This window comes from Symphalangus syndactylus, chromosome 13 (genome assembly GCF_028878055.3).
Source record: "Symphalangus syndactylus isolate Jambi chromosome 13, NHGRI_mSymSyn1-v2.1_pri, whole genome shotgun sequence".
NCBI classification, from domain to species: domain Eukaryota; kingdom Metazoa; phylum Chordata; class Mammalia; order Primates; family Hylobatidae; genus Symphalangus; species Symphalangus syndactylus.
This window is the reverse complement of record NC_072435.2, coordinates 106,446,647-106,473,008: the sequence shown is the minus strand read 5'-3', so window position 1 is coordinate 106,473,008 and position 26,362 is coordinate 106,446,647. Positions and strand designations below refer to the sequence as shown.

Genomic DNA, 26,362 nt, shown 5'->3' with positions numbered 1-26,362 from the left:
GAGTCTCTAGTATACCCCACTATGAGATAACCTTTTTTTTTTTAAGAGACAGGGTCTCGCTCTGTCACCCAGGCTGGAGTGGTGCAATCATAGCTTGCTGCAGCCTCAAACTCCTGGACTTAGGATCTGCTTTTTTCTACCCCTCAGCACCTGGTCACCATCAGACCTCCTGAAATCATGCCATCCTCCCATCTCAGTCTCCCGAGTAGCTGGGGCCACAGGCATGTACCACTATGCCCAACTAATTTTTTTATTCATTATAGAGATGGGGTCTTGCTCATTTGCCCAGGACAGTCTCAAACTCTTGGCCTCAAGTGATCCTCCCGCCTTGGCCTCCCAAAGCACTGGGATTACAGGCATGAGCCACCATGCCCAGCCTAGTAGATAACTCTTCACATGTGTGGTCACAGATCCTGGAAGAACCACGTGTGCTCAGTGTGACTGTACTTGGAAGCTTGCGCCCAGTTTCCTCCAGACACTGGACCACACACCTTCTCCCTGTGCTGATCTTCCTTGGCACCTTTTCACTGTAATGCATCACAGCCATGAATGTGCCTCAGTGCTGAGTCCTGCGAGATATTCTAGTGAATCATCAAACCTAGAGATGAACCTGGGGACCCCTGACATAAGTCTCCCTCTAAATAATAGAAAGAGAGCCCCAGATGAAGACACATGCTGTAAATTAGGGTTGGCAGATAAAATAGAGGGTTCCCAGTTAAATTTGAATTTCAGACAAATATATTTTTAACTATAAATATATCCCAATTATAGATAAACAAAAAAGTTTTATCATAAGTATGTCCCAAATGCTGCATGAGACATAGTTATCCTAAACATTTATGTATTGTTTATTTGATATTTAAATTTAACTAGGCTTTTTTTTTTTGAGACAGGGTCTCAGAGTCTTATTCTGTTGCCCAGGCTGGAGTGCAGTGGCATGATCTTGGCTCACTGCAGCCTCTGCCTCCTGGGTTTAAGTGATTCTCCTGCCTCAGCTTCCCAAGTAGCTGGGATTACAGGCACTCACCACCATGTCCAGCTAATTTTCTTGTATTTTTAGTAGAGACGGGGTTTCACCATGTTAGTCAGGCTGTTCTCAAATTCCTGACCTCAAATGATCAGCCTGCCTTGGCCTTCCAAAGTGCTGGGATTACAGGCGTGAGCCACCATGCACAACCTTAACTAGGCATCTTATATCTTTATTTGCTAAATTTGACAACCACAAGGAGACTTGGGCACCTTCACTTAAAAAGAGAGAGAGAGAGAAAGAAGGCAAGAAAGAGAGCGAGAGAGCACAAGCTTGCTCCTGGAGAGTGTACCTTCCTCCCTTTTGGCCTGCTCCTCGAATTCATTGCGATCATTCAGCTTGACGAGCAGGAAGGACTTGAGCTTGCTCTCATGGGCATAGAGACGCTCCAGCTCTCGGTTCTCCAGGTTGTACTGAGAGACGTCCTTCTTCTGGCGGTCCTTCATGGCAGCCATTCGAGCCATGGCCTCCACCCTGGGCAAAGGGGGTACAGAGCCTGAGTATCTGAGGCTCCTCCTCTCTACTTCCCTTTCCCTGCCAGTTCAGAAGGCCTTCCTGCCTAGACAATGACTACTACTTTTATTAATCATAAAGGTTTCTGGGTGTGTAAAAACAATCCTCCTTACCTGAACAACAGGAGCTGTAAGCTCTAGATCACTCCCAGAAATGGTTTTCCTATCATTATCAACATCATTGCCTTCAGCATCACCATCATCATCATCATTACCACCACCACCATTACCACTATCACCATCACCATTATCACCATCACTACCGTCACCATCATCACTGTCACCATCATCATTACCACCACCATCACCATTATCACCACTATCATCACCACCATCACCATCACCACCCCACCATCACATCACAACCATCACCATCCTCATCACCACCATCACCATCATCATCACCATTACCACCACCATCACCACCACCATCACCATCATTACCATGACCCCCACCACCACCACCATTACCACCATCATCATAACCATTATCACTACCATCACCAACATCATCACTGTCACCATCATCATCCTCACCACTGCCATCACCATTATCACCATTATCATCACCACCTTCACCACCACCATCATCATCACCATTATCACCATCATTACCATGACCACCATCACCATATCACCACCACCACCAGCACCACCTCACCATCATCATCATCACCTTCCTAATCACCACTATCACCATCACCACCACCATCACCATCTCATCATCACCATCACCATAACCATCATCATTATCACCACCACCACCACCACCATACCATCATTATCACCATCATCATAATCATCATTACCATCACCATTATCACCATCATCACCATGATTACCATCACCATCATTATCACTATCTTCCTAATCACCACTATCATCCCCATCATCACCATCACCATCATCGCCACCACTGTCACCACAGTCATTATCATTACCACCACCATTATTCACCATCATCACCATCACCATCATCACCATCATTATTGTCACCACCACCATCACCACTTATCAATTACTGTGTCCCAGGCACTGCTTTACATTTATATATTATTTAATCCTCTTCACCATCTAAAGAGCTCCTACGACAATATAGTAGTGACGAAACCTGGATTTAAACCCAGATCTGTCTGACTCAGAAGCCTATGCCCTTCACAGCCAAACTATATGTCTTTTTCTCCTATGAGTGTGAAGCCAGCAGAGACCCAGATTGAGAAAGATCCCCTTGGACTAGAAGCAGGGGCACTTGGAGGAGATGGTACAGCAGAGAGGTTTGAATCTCAACTTCACCACAATCACCACTTACCTGGATCTCAGGTAGGCATTTTAGCATCTCTAAGCCTGCATGTCCTGGTCTGTAAAATGGGAATAATAACTCCTAGGGCAGTTGTGAGAGTTAAAACAATACCCACCAGAGTACCTAGCATCATGCCTGGCACACAGTCAGTGCTCAGAATTATTACTACTATGATTTAAGATTCCCCAACACATAACAACCAGGGGCAGTGGTGGCCCAGAGTAGGAAGCTAGATGCTCAGCAAGGGGCTAAGAGACCTCACTGCCCCGGACCTATCCCCAGCCCACCTCTGTTGATAGGCCTGAGAAGATTGCTCAATGGCCAAGTTCATGGTTTTCTTCTGCATCAACAGGCAGTGCTGGAGCTGCTGGTAGACATTGTCATAAGCAGCCTTCTCAAATCGTAGGTCTTCAATCTCCTTCCGGAGCTTGGCATTAGTGGTCAGCATCTTGTCAAAGTGAACAGTGACCTGTTGAAAGGGCCATGCTTCAAAACAGATCTCATTTCTGGGGCGTAAGACAAGCTTCCAGAAGGCACCTGGAGGGCTGTCAGGTCTTTGCCCCACCTCATACCCAAGGGCCATGGAAGAGTGGTTGGAGCACTAGGCAAGAGGCTCAACTGGTTGGAGCCAGTTGAGTGGCCCACCAACCGACTAAGGGCCCTTTAGTGGATCCTTTTTACTACTGTATTTCAAATTACTCAACTACTTTTAGACCTAAGTTCCAGTTGTAGGCAATTAACAGGGGAGAGGGGAACAAGCTAAATGGCACCATAGGAAATAATCAGCCAAACTGAGAAGGTATTAATAGAACTTTCTACAGGACAATTGACTTGGACTCTTCAACAAATTGATAGCACGAAAAAAATGGAGTGGGGCTGTTTTCATGCAGGGTTTCTCAAACTCAGCACTACTGGCACTTTGGGCTGGATGATTCTTTGCTATAGGGGGCTGTCCTATGCTTTGTGGCATATTAAATGCCCAGTACATGTAGGTAGCACCCTCACCTCCAACTCTGTTATGATAACCAACAGTGTCTCCTTTTGGGGACAGCGTCCCTTTGGAGGCAAAATCACCCTCAACTGAGAGCCACCATTCTAGATTAAAGAAATTTAAGAGATCTAACAATTATGTGAACCCTGATTGGATCTACCTTTAAAAGACATTTTAGGGCCAACCAGGTACATGTTAATATGGACTAGGTATTTTGTAATATTATGGAACTATTATTCATTTTGTAGGGTGTAATACTGGTCTTATGACTGTGAAAGAAAAACTTTAATTTTAAAATATGCAAACTGTAGTATTCAGGGGCGAAATGTCATGACACTTTTAATTCACCTTTAAATACTTTAGGGGAAAAATGGTGAAGCAAATAAAGCAAACGTTAACAGCTATCAAATCAAAGTGATAGATTCGCTCATTATTTTATTCCCTCTACTTTCCTGTATGTCTTATAAATTGTCTTAGCTTTTTTTAAAGTTTTTTTTTTTTAAAGGCGATGTGATTGGTTACACTGTTCATGAGAATGTAGATTGGTGCAGCCATTATGGAATAAAAGGATGAAGGTTTCTAAAGAAGTTAAAAATAGAACTACCATATGACCCAGCAATCCCTCTCCTGGGCATACACCCAAAGGAAATAAAATCACCACCTCGTAAAGACATCTGCAGTCTCACATTCACTGCAGCATTATTCACAATAGCCAAGATTTGGAAACAACCTGTTTTCACTGACAGATGAATGGATGAAGAAAGTGGGGGGCTGGGCGCAGTGGCTCACACCTGTAATCCCAGCACTTTGGGAGGCCAAGGCAGGTGGATCACCTGAGGTCAGGAGTTCAAGACCAGCCTGGCCAACATGGTGAAACCCCGTTTCTACTAAAACTACAAAAATTAGCCAGGCATGATGGCAGGTGTCTGTAATCCCAGCTACTTGGGAGGCTGAGGCAGGAGAATCATTTAAACCTGGGAGGCAGAGGTTGCAGTGAGCCAAGATCACGCCACTGCACTCCAGCCTGGGCAACAGAGTGAGACTTTGTCTTAAAAACAAGAAATTGGGGTGTGTGGGTGTATATATATGTGCACATACATATGTGTGTATATATGTATGTGTATATGTATGTATACATGTGTGTATACATATATGCATATAGGTATATGTATGTATATGTGGATACATATATATGTGTGTGTGTATATATACACAATAAAATATTACTGAGCCTTAAAAAAGGAGACTCTGCCATTTGCCACAACATGGATGAAACTGGAGGACATGATGCTAAATGAAATAAGCCAGATGTAGAATGAAAAATATTGCATGATCTCATTTATATGTGGACTCTAAACAAAAAAAAGTCAAGGCTGGGTGCAGTGGCTCATGCCTGTAATCCCAGCACTTTGGGAGGCTGAGGTGGGTGGATCACCTGAGGTCGGGAGTTTGGACCAGTCTGGCCAACATGGTGAAACCCCATCTCTACTAAAAATACAAAAATTAGCCAGGCATGGTGGTGGGCATCTGTAATCCCCAGCTACTTGGGAGGCTGAGGCAGGAGAATCGCTTGAACCTGGGAGGTAGAGGTTGCAGTGAGATGAGATTACGCCACTGCACTCCAGCCTGGGTGACGGCATGAGACTCAGTTTCAAAAAAAAAAAAAAAAGAAAGAAAGTCAAATATACAGAGATAGAGAATAAAACAGTGGTTACCGGGGCAGGTGGGGTGAGGGGGAAAGGGAGCAGAGAGATGGAGGTCAGAGGATAGCAAGTAGCAGATATGGAGGATGAGCAAGTCTAGAGCCCTAAGGTACAACATCAGGACTCCAGGGACTCTAATTGTACTGTATTTGGGGCTAGGTGCAGTGGCTTATGCCTGTAATCGCAACACTTTGGGAGGCCAAGATGGGTGGATCACCTGACGTCAGGCGTTTGAGACCAGCCTGACCAACATGGTGAAACCCTGTCTCTACTAAAAATACAAAAAATTAGCTGGGTGTGGTGGCGCACACCTGTAGTCCCAGCTACTCGGGAGGCTAAGGCAGGAGAATCGCTTGAACATGGGAGGCGAAGGTTGTAGTGAGCCAAGATCGTGCCACTGCACCCCAGCCTGGGGGACAGAGCCAGACTCCATCTCAAAAAAAAAAAAAAAAAAAAAAAGTACTGTATTTGGGATTCCTGCTAATGTGCAGATTTTAGAGGTTCTTGTCACAAAAACAAAAATAGGTAACTACGTGAGATAACAGATATGTTAATTTGCTTCACTATAGTAACCACTTTAATATCTGTATGTTATCAAATAATATATTATATACCTTAAATATACACAGTAGAATTTATTTTTTATTTTTATGAAACAGGGTTTCACTCTGTCAACCAGGCTGGAATAAAGTGGTGCAATCACAGGCTCAAGCAATCCTCCCACCTCAGCCTCCCGAGCAGCTAAGACTACAGGTGCAGGCCACCATGCTCAGCTATTTTTTTTTTTTATTTTTAGTAGAGACAGAGTTTCACCATGTTGCCCAGGCTGGTCTCAAACTCCTGGGCTCAAATGATCCTCCCACCTCAGCCTCCCAAGTGCTTGGATTATAGATGTGAGCCACCACATCTGGTCTATTTTTTTTAATAAAATAATTTTTTTAAGTTTTTTTAAAAGACCACGTGAAGTGCTCCCATAAGCACTGAAAAGAGACAACTACAAAAAAATATTCCTAACAGGAAGGGGATTTAATTTCATTGGAGGTTTTCAAAGTATGTTCTAAGAAACATTCGGCTTCTGCAGGGCCAACACTGGGGTAAAGCAAGTGAGGCAACCGGGGCCTGAGATTTAAGGAGGCACTCACTCTCAGGTACCAGCCCTGTGTTTCCACAAGCCTGAGCAGGAGAGCCTCCTAAAATGTTGCATCCTGGGCTTTTTGCTTGCTTCTGCTAGGCTGAGCTCTGGGTGTTCCTGAGTGTCTCCATAGCCACCACACAAGGTAGGGGAGTCCCTGGGAGCAGAGCATTCTTATTCTATCTTTGCATCCTCCACTTCCTCTTGGGAAGTTATCAGTTACCAGTCATTTCCTCTTTACTGTGAATTTTGCTCCAGGACCATAGGCATATATCTATCCTCCGATTGTCGGGGGGAGAGACCTGACCTATGGGACCTATGGGGAGGACTCTCAGGCCCCACTGAGTAGGTGGAGGAGGATATTTAGGACCATGGGGTACTCTGAGACCCCAAAATCGCCTTTAGAGATGGCTGCCTAACCTTTTTTTTTTTTTTTTTTGAGACAGGTTCTCACTCTGTCATCCAGACTGGAGTACAGTGGCACAATCTCGGCTCACTGCAAACTCCGCCTCCTAGATTCAAGCAATTCTCCTGCTTCAGCCTCTGAAATAGCTGGGACTACAGGTGTGCATCACTGTGCCTAATTTTTATTTTTATTTTTTTGTATTTTTAGTAGAGGCAGGGTTTCACCATGGTGGCCAGGCTGGTCTTGAACTCCTGACCTCAACACACCCTGGCCTCCCAAAGTGCTGGGATTACAGGCGTGAGCCACCATGCCAGGCCAGCTGCCTAACCTATTAAAAGGCACAATCACATCTCGTTAGGGATGAAGGGAAGAGGGGACCAGTTTGAGATACAAAAAACAGACCTCTCAGAAATATAAAAAGGAGCATTACTACAGATCTTATGGAAAAAGTATAAGGGATATACTAGGAACAACTATATTCCAACAGATTAGCATAATTTAGATGAAATAGACAAATTCCTAGAAAGACATAAACTACTGAAATTGACTCGAGAAGAATAGAACATCTGAATAGACTTAGAACAAAAAAGCAGACCTCTGAGGCTGCAGTGAGCCATGCTCGTGCCACTGCACTCCAGCCTGGGTGACAGAGCGAGACTCCGTCTCGAAAAAAAAAAAATTATACCTATAGACAAGTTGTCATTAAATCATGCATGCATTTAGTAACTCATTCAATCGACAGACATTTGCTGAGGCATTAAACACCATGCCAGGCATTAAATCTATGATTCTTAACCAATGGGACCTTCAGTCTCTCTGGGTTTGCTAATAACAGTGCAGATGCCCGAACCTAAGCCCTGGAGTTTCTGATTTGGTGAATCTTGAGGAGATCCAAAAATCTGTATTTTTAACCCGTATCCTGGGAATTCTGAGGCACAGCTGCAAATCACTGGGCATGGATATTAAAAAGACACTGCCCAGTCCTTCAGCAGCAACTTGGGGAGGCAGACAGTGATCAGATCCAATTAGCTCCCACCATGCCTGGTGAAAGCCTGGTGGTCAAAGTCTGGGGGAAGCTAACAGCTTTGTTTAGTGAGGGAATGACAGGCTTTCTTCCAAATCCATTCACTTTCTCTCTCTAGTAGCTCATGTGGGAGCTTCAGTTTCACAAACCAGACTGGAATGTGTGGTTTGTCCCTGTCCATCATTCCTTCTCCACTCTTTTTGCTTTTCCAGGGGAACCACCTCTCCTCTAATCCACATATTTTGAATAGGGCTGCCCTTCCCTGACTTGGGGTGGCAGTGGGTGGGTTTGGGGGAGAGGGGCCCCAGGGTAGCCATGTGACTCAGGCCCATGTATTTCATTCTTCTGACCACCCTGATTGGTTCAGAAATGGGCACACGACCCAAGCTGGCCCAGTGGGAACTCTCCCCAGAATATGTGATTAAACTCTTAGGAAAAAGATGTTTCATTTCTCCTAGCATTTGTTCACGCTGGGGGCTACCCAAAAATGAAATCCACTCAGAGGAGAGATTGACAGAGAATATGTCCTAAAGACATGTATGGCGCACCTGGATCCAGCTATGCCTGAAGGCCCCACTTCCTCCTTTGGATCTTTCAATTCTGTGACAAACACATTCCCCTTTTTTCTTAAGCCAGATTGCAATTTAGGGAACCCTGCTTAATGCAAAAGTCACTGTAGATTGAGGGTGATCAGTGTCACCTTTCCCATTATCAAGTTATACATATCTATGCCTACTAATTCTCAGAGACAACACCAACAACAAAAAGGCACTGGCTATGACAGAGGCATGAGCAGCTTGTCACAGAGGACGAAGGGCTAACTAATGCTGCTTTGGTAATGGGTAATACTTGAGCTGCTTCTTGAAAACCAACAGGAAGTTTGGAGGCAGAGAACTAAGAGTAGGCATCCCAGATAGGTCGGGGGATTCAGGTAAGGGTTTGAGGAGATAACCACATTTGCTAAGGTGGACGGTAAATCCTAAAGGCTTCCTGGCCTGTGTGGCCATTAGTTCACCTGCTCCTGAGTCAACCAGGGAAATGGGTATGTCCTGCTAATGGCTGGGCAGACATCATTCTTTGCTCTGAGCAAACATGGGCAGAGCTGTTTGCAGAGCTGCAGAGAACACCTTACATACGAGATTCAAACGAGTTTCCAAAATGTGAATCTGTTTCTGCAGTTTCCGGGGGTTATTGGCCTCCTGCATTTTTGTGAAAATCTGTTTTTGGTTTGCAATTTTTTTTTCCATCTGAACAATCTGAAAAAGAGAGAGAGAGAGAGAGAGAAATTCTAGCTGTGTTGGCATCTGTATGGGCACCAGTTCTTTTTTTTTTTTTTTTTTTTTTTGAGACGGAGTCTTGCTCTGTCACCCAGGCTGGAGTGCAGTGGCGCAATCTCGGTTCACTGCAAACTCCGTCTCCCGGGTTCACACCATTCTCCTGCCTCAACCTCCCAAGTAGCTGGGACTACAGGCGCCTGCCACCACGCCTAGCTAATTTTTTGTACATTTAGTAGAGACGGGGTTTCACCATGTTAGCCAGGATGGTCTCGATCTCCTGACCTCATGATCCACCCACCTCAGTCTCCAAAAGTGCTGGGATTACAGGCGTGAGCCACCGCACCCGGCAGTATGGGTACCAGTTCTACAGTTCACTAACTGAAGTGTGCTCAGATAGCATCTGTATGGGTACCGGCTCTACAGTTCACTAACTGAAGTGTGCTCAGACAAAAACTGCAATGTTCTTTCTTTTCCTCTAAATGGAATTTTAACTTATCTCTTGGATGCCTCCTCAATTAGACTTAATCTTAGCCAATTTGGGGTACAATGAAGCAATCTGGAGATTTGTTCTCACCTGTGCATGTAAATGTCACTCACCTGTGACATTTATATACAATGACATACATTCTGCCTACCCAAAACCATGGTTTCCAGCAGAAATGACATCGTCCTCCGAGGGGCCTTGTGTAAACTTGGAGAAGTGATTTTTCGGCTCTTGCAATGATGAAGGCACTAGTGGCATGTAATGGGTGGGTCACGAGAGGTCACATACCCTGCAACATGTGAGATAGCACCAGGCATCCAAGACTTATCCTCCATCCTTGTGACTTCCCAGTGGCCCTCTGGACGTTACGTAGATGAGAGACCTCTTTATACTTTTATTTTCTTTTGAAACTTTCTTTTCGTTTTTTGAGACAGGGTCTCACTCTGTCGCCCAGGCTGGAGTGCAGTGGCGCAATCTCTGCTCACCACAACCTCCGCCTTCAAGATTCAAGCAATTCTCCTACCTCAGCCTCTCGAGTAACTGGGACTAAAGGCACGCACCACCATGCCTGTCTAATTTTTTTGTATTTTTAGTACAGATGGGGTTTCGCCATGTTGGCCAGCCTGGTTTCAAACTCCTGGCCTCAAGTGATCCACCCGCCTCAGCATTCCAAAGTGCTGGGATTACAGGCATGAGCCACCATGCCCAGCTCCTTTTCCACATCTGATCAAAAAAGATAGTTTGATTCTACGTACAGAAAATTTGGCCAGCATTTTGGGAGGCTAAGGTGGGAGTATCACTTGAGCCCAGAAATTTGAGACCAGCCTGGACAACAAAGTGAGACCCCCATCTCTACAAAAAAATCTAAAAATAGTCAGGCATGGTGGCATGCACCTATAGTTTCAGCTACTTGAGAGGCTGAGGCAGGAGGATCACTTGAGTCTGGGAGGTTGAAGCTGCAGTGAGCCATGATTGCATCACTGCACTCCAGCCTGAACAGAGCAAGACCCTATCTTAAAAAAGCAAACAAACAAACAAACACAACTATCTTTTCTATGTACACACACAGAACTTTCCATTCAATTCTAATAGACACTGAATTATCCAGGACTGTAGTCACTGTATCAATCAAGAGAAGATTATTCTTTGATTTGTTTGGAACTTTACTAAGAGTTGGTCACCATCTGAAAATCGCATCACCAGCACAGCCTGAATATGTTCTTTGAGTTGTGGATACAGTCGGCCTGCATCTGTCTGCAGTGTGTGTAATGCTTGGCGATTCTGCCTATCAATACAGGCCTCTCACTGCAGTTTTTAGGCCAGGGGTCTGCAAACTCCAGCCCTTGGCCAAATCTGGCCCACTACCTGTTTTTGTCAATAAAGTTTTATTGAAACCCAGTCATGCCCATTCATTTATGTATTGTCTATGGCTGCCCTCAAGCTACAAAGGCAGAGCTAAGGACTTGCAACAGAGACCACGTGGCCCACAAGGCCAAAATATTCACTATCTGGTTCCCTGCAGAAACAGTTTGCTGCCCCTGTTCTAGGTAAGTCAGATGAGGACATTCACATATCAAAATAAATATCATTTTAGTACAAATAACTTTTATTTCTTCCTTATAATTAAGGCATCATATTGATTTTAAAGCATAAGTAAAGGGAAAAGATTCTATCATTTATGGATTTCATTTCAGGATTGTAAAGGGATAATTATTTGCTGTTGAAAAAGGGTGTTGGCAGACATAATGCTGAATGAAAATAGCCAGTTATAAAGTGCATATCCTGGAAGAGGTGATTTAGATGCAATTCTATATGCAGACAAAACAAAGTTATGATGCTGGAGATCAGGATGAGGTTCCTTGGGGGTGGTTTGTGGAAAGAGACAAAGGAAGCCTTCTGGACACTGCAGTAATCTACCTCTTGATCTTGGTGATGATTACAAGACTGTATACCTAAGTATCAGTTCATTGAGCTGTACCCTTAAGACGTGTGCACCTCATCATGTGTAATTAACAACTCAGTGGAAGGAGATCGCACCACTGCACTCAAAAAAAAAAAAAGGAAGGGAGGGAGGGAGGGAGGAAGGAAGGAAGGAAGTAAAGAAAGAGGGGGAAAGAAAGAGAGAAAGAGAAGGAAGGAAGGAAGAAGGAAGGAAGGAAAGAAGGAAAGAAGGAAGGAAGGAAGGAAGAAAGGAAGGAAGGAAGGAAGGAAGGAAGGAAGGAAGGAAGGAAGAAAAAAAAAAAGGAAGGAAAGAAATGGGTGTTACAGTTTTGGGGAGTGATAGGTTTAAGAACCACTGTCCTGGCTGGGCTCAGTGGCTCACGCCTGTAATCCCAGCACTTTGGGAGGTCGAGGCGGGCGGATCATGAGGTCAGGAGATCGAGACCATCCTGGCTAATATGGTGAAACCCCGTCTCTACTAAAAATACAAAAAATTAGCCAGGTGTGGTGGCGGGCGCCAGTCGTCCCAGCTGCTCAGGAGGCTGAGGCAGGAGAATGGCGTGAACCTGGGAGGCGGAGCTTGCAGTGAGCCGAGATTGCACCACTGCACTCCAGCCTGGGCAACACAGCAAGACTCTGTCTCAAAAAAAAAAAAAAAGAACCACTGTCCTAAAGGCATCCACAAATGGGCTGTATTTGGGACGTCCTTTCCTGCTTGGAAGTTTGGTATTCACAGATTCAAAGTCTCTGGGTGGAAACCGAGGCAAAGCCACTGGACTTAGAGAGGTCGAGGTCCTTGGTGACCCCAGAGAAAGCGGTTTCAGTGGAGGTGACTTCTTCCCATCACCAGGGACAGAGGTGGAAATAACATCTGCCCAAGAAAGGGAAGCAGGGAATGTAGACAAGTCCTTCTAGAAACTTCTAGAAAGGGGGAAGCTGGCAGTAATTTGGGATTGTAGGTGGGTTGTGTTTTGAGTTTCGTTTGTGCTCAGTTTTTAGGTTATTTTGAGATAAAAGAGGCAAGGGAGTGATACCTTGACAAAATAGAAGGTGAAAATGAGAGCAACCAGGGCAGTCATTGATGGAGCGAGGTCTTTCTCTAATAATGGGGGATGCAACTGAGGGAGGCCTAACACAGGAGGGGGTCTGGCCTGGTAGAAGGGCAATGGGACACCTCTCCCTCTGAGGCAATGCAGATGGAGCAGAGGATGGAGGGATGCATCCCCTTGGGGTTCAGGGAAAGGCATGGCTGCCACAATCTTTTAAAGCAGATGAAACAACACTGAGGCCACCTATGTCCAGAGGACTTTTTGCTAAGTGAAACATAAGTAAACTAAATGCAAAGTGGTACCCTGGATTAGATCCTGGGACAGTAAAAGGACATGAATGGAAAACACTAGTGAAATCCCAATAAAGGGCCAGGTGCTGTGCCTCATGCCTGTAATCCCAACACACTGGGAGGCCAAGGCGGGTGGATCACCAGAGGTCAGGAGTTTGAGACCAGCCTGGCCAACATGGTGAAACCCCATCTCTACTAGAAATAGAAAAATTAGCCAGGCATGGTGGTGGGCGCCTGTAATTCCAGCTACTCAGGAGGTTAAGGAAAGAGAATTGCTCCATCCTGGGAGGTGGAGGTTGCAGTGAGCTGAGATCATGCCATTGCACTCCAGCCTGGGTGACAAGAGCAAAACTCCATCTCAAAAAAAGAAACTCCAATAAAAACTGGAGTTCAGTTGATAGTAACATATCAACATTCATTGCTTAGTTTTGACAAATGTCCCACGGTAATGTACAATGTTTACATTGGGGGAGCCGGGTGAAGGACATGTGAGAACTATATTATCTTTGTAAACATTCTGTAAATTTTAAAGTATGCCAAAATAAAAAGCTTATTAAAAATAATTGATAAATAAATGTCCTTTTGGTCAAAGCCTCTCTTGGTTGGGTATTATGTTACTTGCAGCCAAAAGCATTCCTGACACACCATCCACTTTACTCATTAGGATAATTGACTCTGACTTCAAATAAGTGAAATCTACCCTGCCATAGCTGGCAGGAAAAAATGTTAGTGTCTCCCTATACCCTTGTAATGCCAGCCCAGTTCTCCAGACCCAAACACTCCCCAGCCACTGTCCTGGAAACTTCACTCCATAGTTTCTCATATGAGGCATTTGAACACACTGCTAGCAGTGTGCATAACCAGCCCAGGATGCAGCCTTAGCCCACACCCAAATATCTTCATTATCAATATTTAACCCCATCTAGAAGCAGATGGCTAATGCTAAGTCCCACAAGGCCTTAGAGAAGTTTCAGATATTTAACCCCACCCCAATATTTAACCCCATCTAGAAGCAGATGGCTAATGCTAAGTCCCAGAAGGCCTTAGAGAAGTTTCAGAACTAGTACCTGAAGAAGAGTGCCCTTCAAGACTAGTAAGTACCAGATCCTAAGCACAACAGAGGCACATTCTCTTCTTAAAGGCTGGGCTGAGACTAAGCTCTGGGATGTCTTTTTGGAACCCTGGTAGGTAAAGGCAACAGGGAATGAAGAGGACAATGACATTCAAAGCAACTTGGTTTATTCCTGTTTGTGTCGAGATGGTGGCTTGATGAGGATAGTCTAAAGCTCAGTTCCTATTCTGGAATTGAGAAGTTCTAGATTAGGAAGGTTTAAGTGCTCAGTGTTGTGAAATATAAAGTTTGTCAGCCTCCAGCTGGGAATCAGGGGCCCTGTGCGAGCCTGGCTGGTGAATTCTGCAAGCAGTTGCGTCTGGGATTCCGTGTTAGCATCCCTGAGTTTTTGGGATTCCGTGTTAGCATCCTTGAGTTTTAATTCCCTTTGGCTATCCCCAGGTCTTCAGAAAGTCTACACAGCACAGTCTCAGCTATCATCATGGGAAGCTGAGAGAAAAATCTACACTAGTGGGCTGCAAAATGTGGGCAGGAGGGTGGCATAAAAAAGTAAAGTGGGCCAGCAAATAGACATGACAGGATGGCAGAGATGATAGCAAACTAGAACGTGTGCACCCTATCTTAAGGGGCACCAGCTTGTTATCAGTTAAGAAAAAATGTAAGTTACAGAAAGCCCAACTAAAGAGTGGCTTAAGCAAATTACGGTTTATCTTTTTCTCATAACAAGTTGCTGCTGCCTGTAATCCCAGCACTTTGGGAGGCCGAGACAGGTGGATCACCTGAGGTCAGAAGTTCAAGACAAGCCTGGCTAACATGGTAAAACCCCATCTCTACTAAAAATACAAAAACTAGCTGGGCATGGTGGTGCACATCTGTAATCCCAGCTACTTGGGAGGCTGAGGCACGAGAATTGCTTGAACTTGGGAGGCGGAGGTTGCAGTAAGCTGAGGATGCACCACTGCAGCACTCCAGCCTGGGTGACAGAGGGAAACTGTCTCACAAAAAAAAAAAAAAAAAAAAGAAAGAAAGAAAGAAAAGAAAAAAGTTGCTGAGCTAAGTTCCATAGCTCAAAGAAGTAAGGACAAGATCTCTGTAAATTCACCTGACTGTTCCCTTATTGTTAAAAGATGGCTGCCATTGCACTGACCTTCACGGTCATATTCTAGGGAGGAAAGTAGAAGATGCAATACGGATGAAGAGGTAGGTCATCTATCTGGAAAGCAAGACTTTCCCAGAAACCCCAACAGACTTCCTCTTAAAACTCACTGTCCACCCTTAGCTGCAAGGGAAGATGGGAGGAGCATTTTAGCTGGGCACAAGACCAGCTTGAACAAAGTCAGAAATCTGTTAGAGAAGAAAAAGTAGAGAATAGGGCAACAGTTGTCAGTGTCACCCACAACACTATTTAGTTAACGGTAGTTCTATGAAAATTCAGGCCTGATATCACCAGATATTTTGGTTTCTAAAGCCAGAAATCTTATTTCTTTATGAAATCTCTCAATTTTTTTTATTTTTTCTTTGTCTCTTCTTTTTCTTCTTTTTTTTTTTTTTGGTATACGCTGAACATCTATTAATTATTAGCATGTTGTCAACTAATTAAATCTTAAACAATAAATGGGCCAAAGCCTTTATGTCACCAGGCTTAATCCATCCTGAGATCTACTAGTTTGAGATCCTTGGTCTACATCCACATTTAGAGTCATGGAACCACAGCGCTCTGATGAAAGATGGATTTTAAGCAGCAAGAAGTGCCCAGTGGAAGACAGAAGAGTGACCCAGAACCAGAAAGCTGGCAGAGGTGACACCCAGGACTGCGGTAGACACAGTGGGTGGTGGCTCCCCACATCCGTTCCTCCCATATCCAAGGCCACCATGAGAATTCTACCCCCTCTGCCTGCGATGTATTGATTCCAGAGTGAGCAGGACTAAACTAGCTGGGGCCTCTCTATTGGGAAGGGATGTCTGCTAAGGAAGCTTCTAGAAAAAGTCTTCTCATTCCTAAAAAAGAGTTATTGGAGGAGAGGGTACATCTCCTGAAGGTAATGTCAGTTTGGGTGTGGTGCCTGGAATTGCTGCTCCCATCTTGCCCCAGCTAAAGGATAACACCCAACACAGCTGACAGCAAAATTGAGCTGCTCAACCAATCAACCCTGGAGCTTGCCTTACTTTTGCACTTCCTGTCATATGAGACAAAACATTTCCTTATTACCAGTCACCTATCAGGGAAGGTGGCCTCCACTCCAGCTCCAGGGGATACAGCATAATTGGTCTAAGCCAAGTGGAAAACATTTTATTTTATTTTCCTTTTTTTGAGACGGAGTCTCACTGTATTGCCCAGGCTGGAGTGCAGTGGCGTGATCTTGGCTCACTGCAACCCCTGCCTCTTGGGTTCAAGTGATTCTCCTGCCTCAGCCTCCCAAGTAGCTGGGATCACAGGTATGCACCACCATATGCCCAGCTAATTTTTGTGTTTTTAGCAGAGACGGGGTTTTTACCATGTTGGCCAGGCTGGTCTGTTCCGAACTCCTGACCTCAGGAGATCCTCCCACCTCAGTCTCCCAAAGTGCTGGGATTACAGGCATGAGTCACGACGCCTAGTCTCTTTTTTTTTTAAGACAGGGTCTTGCTATGTTGCCCAGACTGGTCTCAAACTCCTGGGCTCAAAGATCTTCCTGCTTCAGCCTCCCCAGTAATTGGGACCACAGGTGCAACTGTGTAGGACTCAGAAAACTTTTCTTAAAGGGCCAGATGGTAAATATTTTAAGCTCCAAGGACTAAGAGGTTATAACCAGGTACTCATACAATCATTTAAAATGTCAAAGCCATTCTTTGCTGGAAGACTATAAACAGATAGGCCAGATTTGGCCCTTGGCCTGTAATTTGCTACCCCTGGTCTACTCAAAGCCAGTTCTGGAAATTCTACTTCCCTTTGTCAGTGATTGACATTGAAATGGGCATATACGCCCGCCATGGCTGATGAAGGGAAATCTGCCAGAGGGATTTTGTGAAATACTCTCTTCCATCTCATCTTCATGTCTTTGAATGTGGTTCTGGGAGGATGAATGTGGCTATGGCAGAAGCTGATGCCAGCTATGCTTTGGCAGCCACCTTGTGACCATGAGGAGCAGACCAGTAAAGAGGATCAGAGAGAAAAAGACAAACCATCATTGCAGAGATGCTAAACCATCCCTGGAGGCTGGACATGGTGGCTCATACCTGTAATCCCTGAACTTTAGGAGGCTGAGGTGGGCAGATCACTTGAGGTCAGGAGTTCAATACCAGCCTGGCTAACATGGTGAAACCCCATCTTTACTAAAAATACAAAAATTAGCCAGGCATGGTGGCACGTGTCTGTAATCGCAACTACTAGGGAGGCTGAGGCAGGAGAACTGCTTGAACCCGAGAGGCAAAGGTTGCAGTGAGCCGAGATTGTGCCACTGCACTCCAGCCTGGGCAAAAGAGCAAGATTCTGTCTCAAAAAAAAAAAAAAAAAATCCCTGGGTAGCCTATTTCCAGTCAGATATTTTGTTATGTGATAACAACATGATAACAACAAACCTCTACCCTCTCAATTACTACCACTTGAGAATTCTGTTACTTGCAGCCCAACCTTTCCTCACTGGTACATCATGCGAGTGGCAGCTTGGATGATCAGGTGTCAAGGGAACTGTTGGGTTTCACACAAACTGGTGAGGCATATGAATACTATTTATGATGGATACTAGCTGTGGTTTGGACTTCAGCTGTAACACACACACACACACACACACACACACACACACGTCACTCAAAGCAAGACTAAAGGGCTTCACCTGCCCCGACACACACGGTGGAGTCAGGCCCCCCGCTCTACTTTGGTGTCCCTTCTGTTCCGCGCACAGGCAGTGCCCCCAGTGCAAACCCTCACTAACTCACCAATGAAATAAAACAAACAGCTGGGCCTCAGTGCAAACCCTCACTAACTCACCAATGAAATAAAACAAACAGCTGGGCCTCAGTGCAAACCCTCACTAACTCACTAATGAAATACAACAAACAGGTGGGTGCGGTGGCATGCCTGTAATCCCAGCACTTTGGGAGGCCAAGGTGGGTGGATCACCTGAGGTCAAGGGTTCGAGACCAGCCTGGCCAACATGGTGAAACTCCATCTCTACTAAAAATACAAAAATTAACCAGGCATGGTGATGGGTGCCTGTAATCTCAGCTACTCGGGAGGCTGAGGCGGCAGGATTGCTTGAACCCTAGAGGTGGATGTTGCAGTGAGCCGAGATCACACCACTGCACTCCAGCCTTGGTGACAGAGTGAGATGGTCTCAAAAGAAAAGAAAAAGATAAAGAAAAGAAAGAAAATAACCAATCTGTTTTCATATCCACAAGGGCGGAATCTCCAGACTGTGCCATCACCTGCTCTGAAGGCAGGCCCGCCCCCACTAGAGTTGGGTCTGCAGTCCTCCAGCTCCGGCTCTCTGTCAAGGGAAGCTGCGGCATCAGCATTTCCTGGTGGCTCTCATGAGTACATTCAGAGTTGGATTTCCTTTGGAGTCTTTATGTCAGATGCTGCTTTTTTGATGCTGGGAGTCATTCAGCCTCTGCCCAGCGAGAGACATTCTCCAAGGCAACGGCTGGTGGAGAATTGTATTCCCTAAGCAAGATGCCGTCTTCCCATCGGCTTATTAACTATTTTGCGAGGAAGGCCAGGTAGGGCCTGGGGAGGTCCCCACCTCCAGTGACCTTCTGTGAGGATGAGGCTTTGCCCATCGAGGGTGGGCATGGGAGGAAGGGATTCTGGGACCTGTCACCCTAGAATGAAATTGGGCAAAGATAGTTTGCACTGGGCAGTGAGCCCCAGAAATTTCTGAGGACCCCACACTGTGTTGCCTTTTCCTAATGCTTCTAAAGACCCATGGCCCTAGCTCTTCTTCAGTTTTTCTCTTTATTCCCTTTACTGCCTCCTTTGTCATGTTTCAGTTATTTATTCATTCACCAGTGTTTATTAAACACCTGCTCTGCTGCCAGACAGCAGGGGTGGGTGATGATAATAATCAAGACAGAGGGTCTCTGCCCTCTGAGAACTTACAATCTAGGACTGGAAACAAGCCACGACGGGGGTGTCAAGCCCTAGGCGACGGGAGACACAAGGTATTTTGGGCACACACAGTAGGGGCATCTAGTGGGGAAAGATGAAGGGATGACATCCCAGCAGAAATAGCATTTGAGGCTGGGTGCAGTGGCTCACACCTGTAATCCCAGCACTTGGGAGGCGGAGGAGGGCAGATCACTTGAGGTCAGGAGCTCGAGGCCAGCCTGGCCAACACGGTGAAAACCCATCTCTACTAAAAGTACAAAAAAAAAAAAAAATAGCCAGGCACCTGTAGTCCCAACTACCCTGGAGGCTGAGGCAGGAGAATCGCTTGAACCCAGGAAGTGGAGGTTGCAGTGAGCTGAGATCGCACCACTGCACTCCAACCTGGATGACAGAGTGAGACTCCATTTCAAAAAAAAAGAAACAGCATTTGAGCTGAGACCTAAGTGAGAAATAAGAGGTCTCCAAGCAAAGAGGACAGGGAAAGGCACTCCAGGCAGAGGGAACAGCACATGCAAAATCCTGGAGTGAGATACAGCACCGTGGGCTCAAAGGACATGAAGAAGGCCTCTGTGGGTGGAACACAGAGCAGGTGAGGGCAGGGGAGGAGGTGAGAGAGGCAGGCAGAGCTAATGCAGCCCCATTGGGGAGATGGGCCTTTATGGAAAGAACAACAGGAACTTTCTGAAGGGTTTGAAGCAGACAAAAGATGTGAAGAGATTTCCAGATTCATTCCGCAGTGATCTGGTTTGGCTCTGTGTCCCTCCCTAATCTCATGTTGAATCGTAATCCTCAGTGTGGGAGGAGGGGCCTGGGGGAGACAATGGGATGGTGGGGGGCGGTTTTTCATGAATGGTTTGGCACCATCCCTCTTGGTATTGTCTTGGCCATAGTGAAATCTCATGAGATTTGGTTTTTTAAAAGTGTGTGGCACCTCCCCCGTCTCTCTCTTCCTCCTGCTCCGGCCATGTAACGTGCCTGCTCCCCCTTTGCCTTCCACCATGATTTATAAGTTTCCTGAGGCCTCCCCAGAAGCAGAAGCTGCTATGCTTCCTGTATAGCCTGCAGAACTGTGAGCCAATTAAACCTCTTTCCTTTTTTTTTTTTAAATTTAATGTTTTATTTGGGAAGAAAGAATTGCCATGTGAGTCACATATACAATCTGGGTGATCTTTGGTATGTCTGAAGAACAAAGAGAAGGTTCGACGTTTTGCTGAAAAAGAAGAAATGTTACATACTGTGCTGGGAGAAAGTTTTTTTTTTTTCCTTAGTATTTATTGATCATTCTTGGGTGTTTCTCGGAGAGGAGGATGTGGCAGGGTCATAGGATAATAGTGGAGAGAAGGTCAGCAGATAAACACGTGAGCAGTGGTCTCTGGCTTTCCTAGGCAGAGATCCCTGTGGCCTTCCGCAGTGTTTGTGTCCCTGGGTACTTGAGATTAGGGAGTGGTGATGACTCTTAACGAGCATGCTGCCTTCAAGCATCTGTTTAACAAATCACATCTTGCACAGCCCTTAATCCATTTAACCCTGAGTTGACACAGCACATGTTCCATAGAGCACGGGGTTGGGGGTATGGTTATAGATTAACATCATCCCAAGGCAGAAGAATTTTTCTTAGTACAGAACAAAATGGAGTCTCCTACATCTACTTCTTTCTACACAGACACAGTAACAATCTGATCTCTCTTTCTTTTCCCCACATTTCCCCCTTTTCTTTTCAACAAAACCGCCATCGTCATCATGGCCCGTTCTCGATGGTCGCTGTCTCTTCGGAGCTGTTGGGTACACCTGCAGAAAGGCTGTCACTTCACACTTGGAGGGTTGCACAGCGGCCAGGCAGAGGCGCTCCTCACTTCCCAGATGGGGCTGCCGGGCAGAGGCGCTCCAGAGACTCTCCTCACATCCCAGACGGGGCGGCCAGGCAGAGACGCTCTTCACTTCCCAGACGGGGTGGCTAAGCAGAGACGCTCCTCACTTCCCAGACAGGGCGGCGGCCGGGCAGAGGCGCTTCTCACATCCCAGACTGGACGGCCGGGCAGAGGCGCTCCTCACTTCCCAGACAATGGGCGGCCGGGCAGAGGTGCTCCTCACTTCCCAGACGGGGCGGCAAGGCAGAGGCGCTCCTCACTTCCCAGATGGGCGGCCAGGCAGAGTCGCTCCTCACTTCCTAGACGGGGTGGCGGCTGGGCAGAGGCACTCCTCACATCCCAGACAGGGCGGCCGGGCAGAGGCGCTCCTCACTTCCCAGACGGGGTGGCGGCCGGGCAGACACGCTCCTCACATCCCAGACAGGTTGGCGGCTGGGCAGAGGCGCTCCTCACTTCCTGGACGGGGTGGCGGCTGGGCAGAGGCTGTAATCTCAGCACTTTAGGAGGCCCAGGCAGGCGGCTGGGAGGTGGAGGTTGTAGCGAGCCGAGATCATGCCACTGCATTCCACCCTGGGCAACATTGAGCATTGAGTGAGTGAGACTCCGTCTGTAATCCCAGCACTTCGGGAGGCCGAGGCGGGCAGATCACTCGAGGTCAGGAGTTGGAGACCAGCCTGGCCAACATGGCGAAACCCCGTCTCCACCAAAAATACAAAAACCAGCCAGGCGTGGCGGCGCATGCCTGCAATCCCAGGCACTCGGCAGGCTGAGGCAGGAGAATCACGAGAGCCCGAGGCAGGGAGGTTGCAGTGAGCCGAGATCACGCCACTACACTCCAGCCTGGGCAACAGAGGGAGGCCATGTCAATAAAGGAAGGAAGGAAGGAAGGAAGGAAGGAAGGAAGGAAGGAAGGAAGGAAGGGAGGGAGGGAGGGAGGGAGGGAAGGAGGGAAGGAAGGAAGGAAGGAAAACCTCTTTTCTTTATAAACTTCCTGTCTTGGCTGCTGAAGGAAGGAAGGAAGGAAGGAAGGTAGGTAAACCTCTTTTCTTTATAAACTTCCTGTCTTGGCTGCATGCCGTGGCTCACATCTGTCATCCCAGCACTTTGGGAGGCCGAGGTGGGTGGATCACCTGAGGTCAGGAGTTCGAGACCAGCCTGGGCAACATGGTGAAACCCTGTCTGTACTAAAATTACAAAATTAGCTGGGCGTGGGGGTGCATGCCTGTAATCCCAGCTACACGGGAGACTGAAGCAGGAGAATTGCTTGAGCCTGGGAGGCAGAGGCTGCAGTGAACCAAGATCGTGCCACTGCACTCCAGCCTGGGAGACAGGAATGAAACTCTGTCTCAAAAGTAAATAAATAAATAAATAAATAAATATTTAAAAATAAATAAATTACCTGTTTCAGCCATTTCTTTATAGCAATTAATTAATACTATAATAGAAATAGTAAATGTTTACTGAGGATCTACTGTGAGCGGGACACTGGGACAGGCACAGGGTTGGGGGCAGGGGTGGCACCGTGGGGAACAAAACAGACGTGGTCCTCACCCTTGTGAAGCTGTCAGGCTGCTTAGGGAGCCGTTAAACACCAGGTTAAGGCATAATGACAATGGTGAGAAGAGCTATGAAGGGGGTACTGTGGGGAGCCATGGGATCCCCCACTTGCCCCCCAGACCCACTGCTCTGTGCCCCAACAGGCTGACCTGGCTGCATCCCTGAGGGGCTCCCTGGCACTGAGGATCAGAGGGTTGGAAGAAAGAGGAGCCATTTCCCCTGGCTTGCCCCAGGCTCTCCAGGTTCCAGACCACTGCCCCCTCCCCCGCTGTTGCAAACCCTAGTGTTTCAACGTCCCTACTCATGCCCACACCCTTGTAAATGGTTCCTGCATTAAACTCTTCTCAAAGTACCTCGCTGGGGGTGCTCTGTGTTCCAGCCAGAACCTGACTGACACAGGGAGGTATAAACTGGAGAGGGGGCACAGAAAAGGCCTCCCTGAGAAAGACACATTTAAGTTGAGACCTGAAGGACAAGCGGGAGTGGGGGAAGGGGTGGGAGTGGGGGAGCATAAGCAAAGGCCCTGAGGTGGGCCAAGGGGTAGGCAGGGGCTAGATCACGCAGGGCCTTTCAAGCCAGGGTAAGGGGCATGACCATTAATGCTGTCCTGCAAATACTTCCAGCTCTTTGCCTTCCATATAATGAGAGGGTGGCCCTTCCCGGACCCCTCTGTGGATGGGTAGGATCACATACATGACTATTTTCTCTTGCATTTTATTTTATTTTATTTTATTTTATTTATTTTATTTTATTGTTACCATAATTAGAAAACACAACTATTTTGAGCCCCTGGGTCATGAGCAGAAGTGACGTGTTTCAGCCAGGTGCGGTGGCTCACGCCTGTAATCTCAGCACTTTGGGAGGCTGAGGCAGGCAGATCATTTGACGTCAGGAGTTTGAGACCAGCCTGGCCAACATGGTGAAACCCTGTCTCTACCAAAAATACAAAAATTAGCCAGCATGGTGGTGCACGCCTATAATCCCAGCTACTCAGGTGGCTGAGGCATGAGAATCGCTTGAACCCAGGAAGCAGAGGTTGCAGTGAGCCGAGATTGCACCACTGCATTCCAGCCTGGGCAACAGAGCAAGACTCTGTTTCAAAAAAAAAAGAAGTGACATGTTTCACTTCCAGACTGGAACATTCAGTTGCCAGCATGAAACCCTCTAGAACTCTTTCTTTCTCATAATACCTGGCAATGTTCAAGATGGTGGCTATTCCTTCAGCCTAGTCCCAGTGTGAGAAGATATAAAGGCTCTTAGCCAACCCACAACAGTTACATAGCATCAACAAGGAATAAACCTTAAAGTTTTAAACCACTAAGAATGCGTGAGTGGGTGGCATTTATTCCTGCAGCATAACCAAGCCTCTCCTAACTGATAGGGTGCAGCTGTGGGGGTTTATTCAAGGTGCAGCGGGTGGCGCTGGGGAGCACGGCGGAGGGATGGATTGGTATGGCTGAGCCTGGGTACTAGAGCCCAAAGGTCTTAAGGGTAGCAAGACAATAGCAGCAGTCACATTCAGTGTGCTGTCCAGAGGAGATACAGTGATACAGTGGTGTAGGGTCTGGCCTAAGGCATCATGAATATGCACCCCAACTCCTCCCCTTTGCTCTGTGTTCTGGTTAACCCTTTAAGAGAAAGACCACACCTTCTCATCCAGTTCAGCCAACAGCACTTTCAGGGATTTAATCAGGGCCTCGTAGTCCTCCTTGGTTTGCAGCAGGAGACACAGCTCCATGTAGTTCTTCTCACTCCGATTCATGTTCCTTGAGGATTTCATGAGACTCAACAGTAGGGTGATCTCATCCTGCTCTGCCTTCAGGGTCTTGATCTCCTTGCTGTTGGAAAAGCAGCCCATGATTAACCCCGAACCCCAGAGTTTAACTTGACGGAGCACTCCAGGCACATCAGCCCTGCAAGGAGACTGGGAGAGAGGAACTTCCCACCTGAGCAAGCAGGCAAAAGGGACGTGTCCAGGGTCTCAGATCCAGGTCTGGAAGCCTGATCACCTGAGACCCGGTTCACCATGATTTCCTGCTGCCCCGCCTTCTCTGAGGTGGGTATTTTCCCTAGGCAACAATTTGCAGCTGTGCCTGTCAAAACCCATTACCCAGACATGGAGGAAGCCCCCAAGTTCTCCTTTGCCAGCAACTCCCTGGCACCTGTCTGATTCTGCCAACCATCTTTCCGGACTTCACTGCCAATTATCTCCAGTAATGAGGAGCAAACCATCGGGCAGGATTTCATTTCATTTATTTCATTTCATTTCATTATTTTATTTTATATTTTATTTTATTTTATTATTTTATTTTATTTTATATTTTGAGACAGAGTCTCGCTCTGTTGCCCAGCCTGGAGTGCAGTGGCATGATCTCGGCTCACTGCAACCTCCACCTTCCAGGTTCAAGTGATTCTCCTGCCTCAGCCTCCCGAGTAGCTGGGACTACAGCCACATGCCACCATGCCCAGTTACTTTTTGTATTTTTAGGAGAGACAGGTTTTGCCATGTTGTCCAGGCTGGTCTTGAACTACTGGCCTCATGTGATCCACTTGCCTCGGCCTCCCAAAGTGCTGAGATTACAGGCATGAGCCACCGTGCCTGGCCAGGCAGGATTTTTCAAGTTTGCATCAACACAGGGATGCATAATAGCCTCTAAGCTCCACCAGTTTCTCTCCTTAGGGTGCTAATGATGAAATGTCTACTGGGATGTGGGAAAACAGGGGGATTTGGAAAACAGCAAAGGAAGCTTGAAAGACTGCACAATAGAACAAGGGGAAATGGCACAGAGGCTGAGTTTCTGGCAGTCTGGAGACCGACACCCACTCCCCAATGTGGTTTGCGGATCAGTAGCATGAATGTCCTTTGGAAACTTGGAGAAATGCAGAATTTCAGGTGCCCAACCTGGGACCAATTGGATAAGAATCTGCTTCATTACAAGATCGAGTGTCCAGATGCTTGAAAAGTTTTGGACACACTGCTATAGAACAGTAAAGAAAGTTCTACAGGCCCGGACAGGCCCGGCACAGTTGCTTATGCCTGTAATCCCAGCACTTTGGGAGGCCGAGGCCAGTGGATCATGAGGTCAGGAGTTTGAGACCAGCCTGGCTAAGATGGTGAAACCCCATCTCTACTAAAAATACAAAAAATTAGCCAGGGGTGGTGGTGGGCACCTGTAATCCCAGCTACTCGGGAGGCTGAGGCAGAGAATTGCTTAAATCCGGGAGGCGGAGGTTGCAGTGAGTTGAGATTACACCACTGCACTCCAGCCTGGGCGACAGAGCAAGACTCCATCTCAACAATACAAAAACAAACAAACAAAAAAGAATGTTCCTACAGGCCTGGCGCAGTGGCTCACTCCTGTAATGTCAGCACTTCGGGAGGCCAAGGCGGGAGGATTGCTTGAACTCAGGGGTTTGTGACCAGCCTGGACAACATAGTGAGGCCCTGTCTCTACAGAAAATATTAAAAGTAGCCGAGGTCAGAGGACTGCTTGAGCCCAGGAGGCAGAGGATGCAGTGAGCTAAGATCGTGGCACTGCATTCCAGCCTGGGAGACACACAGTGAGACCCTGTCTCAAAAAAAAAAAGAAAGAAAAGAAAATGTCCTAGGACAGGAGTTGGCAAACCGGCCAAAAAGTGAACC

The 26,362-nt window shown here is 46.8% G+C and overlaps 1 protein-coding gene across 2 annotated transcripts in view; it reads right to left on the bottom strand.

Annotated features, from left to right (window-relative positions):
- CCDC63 (coiled-coil domain containing 63) overlaps positions 1–26,362 on the bottom strand; it is a 60,759-nt gene that overhangs the window by 24,643 nt on the left and 9,754 nt on the right. For both annotated transcript variants that reach the window (XM_055237175.1, XM_063614483.1), the window contains exons 4-7: positions 24,368–24,557; positions 9,232–9,351; positions 3,127–3,308; positions 1,320–1,501 (exon numbers count right to left, since the gene is read on the bottom strand). In XM_055237175.1, coding sequence (XP_055093150.1) covers positions 1,320–1,501; positions 3,127–3,308; positions 9,232–9,351; positions 24,368–24,557 — 674 coding nt within the window. The remainder of the gene's footprint in view (positions 1–1,319; positions 1,502–3,126; positions 3,309–9,231; positions 9,352–24,367; positions 24,558–26,362) is intronic.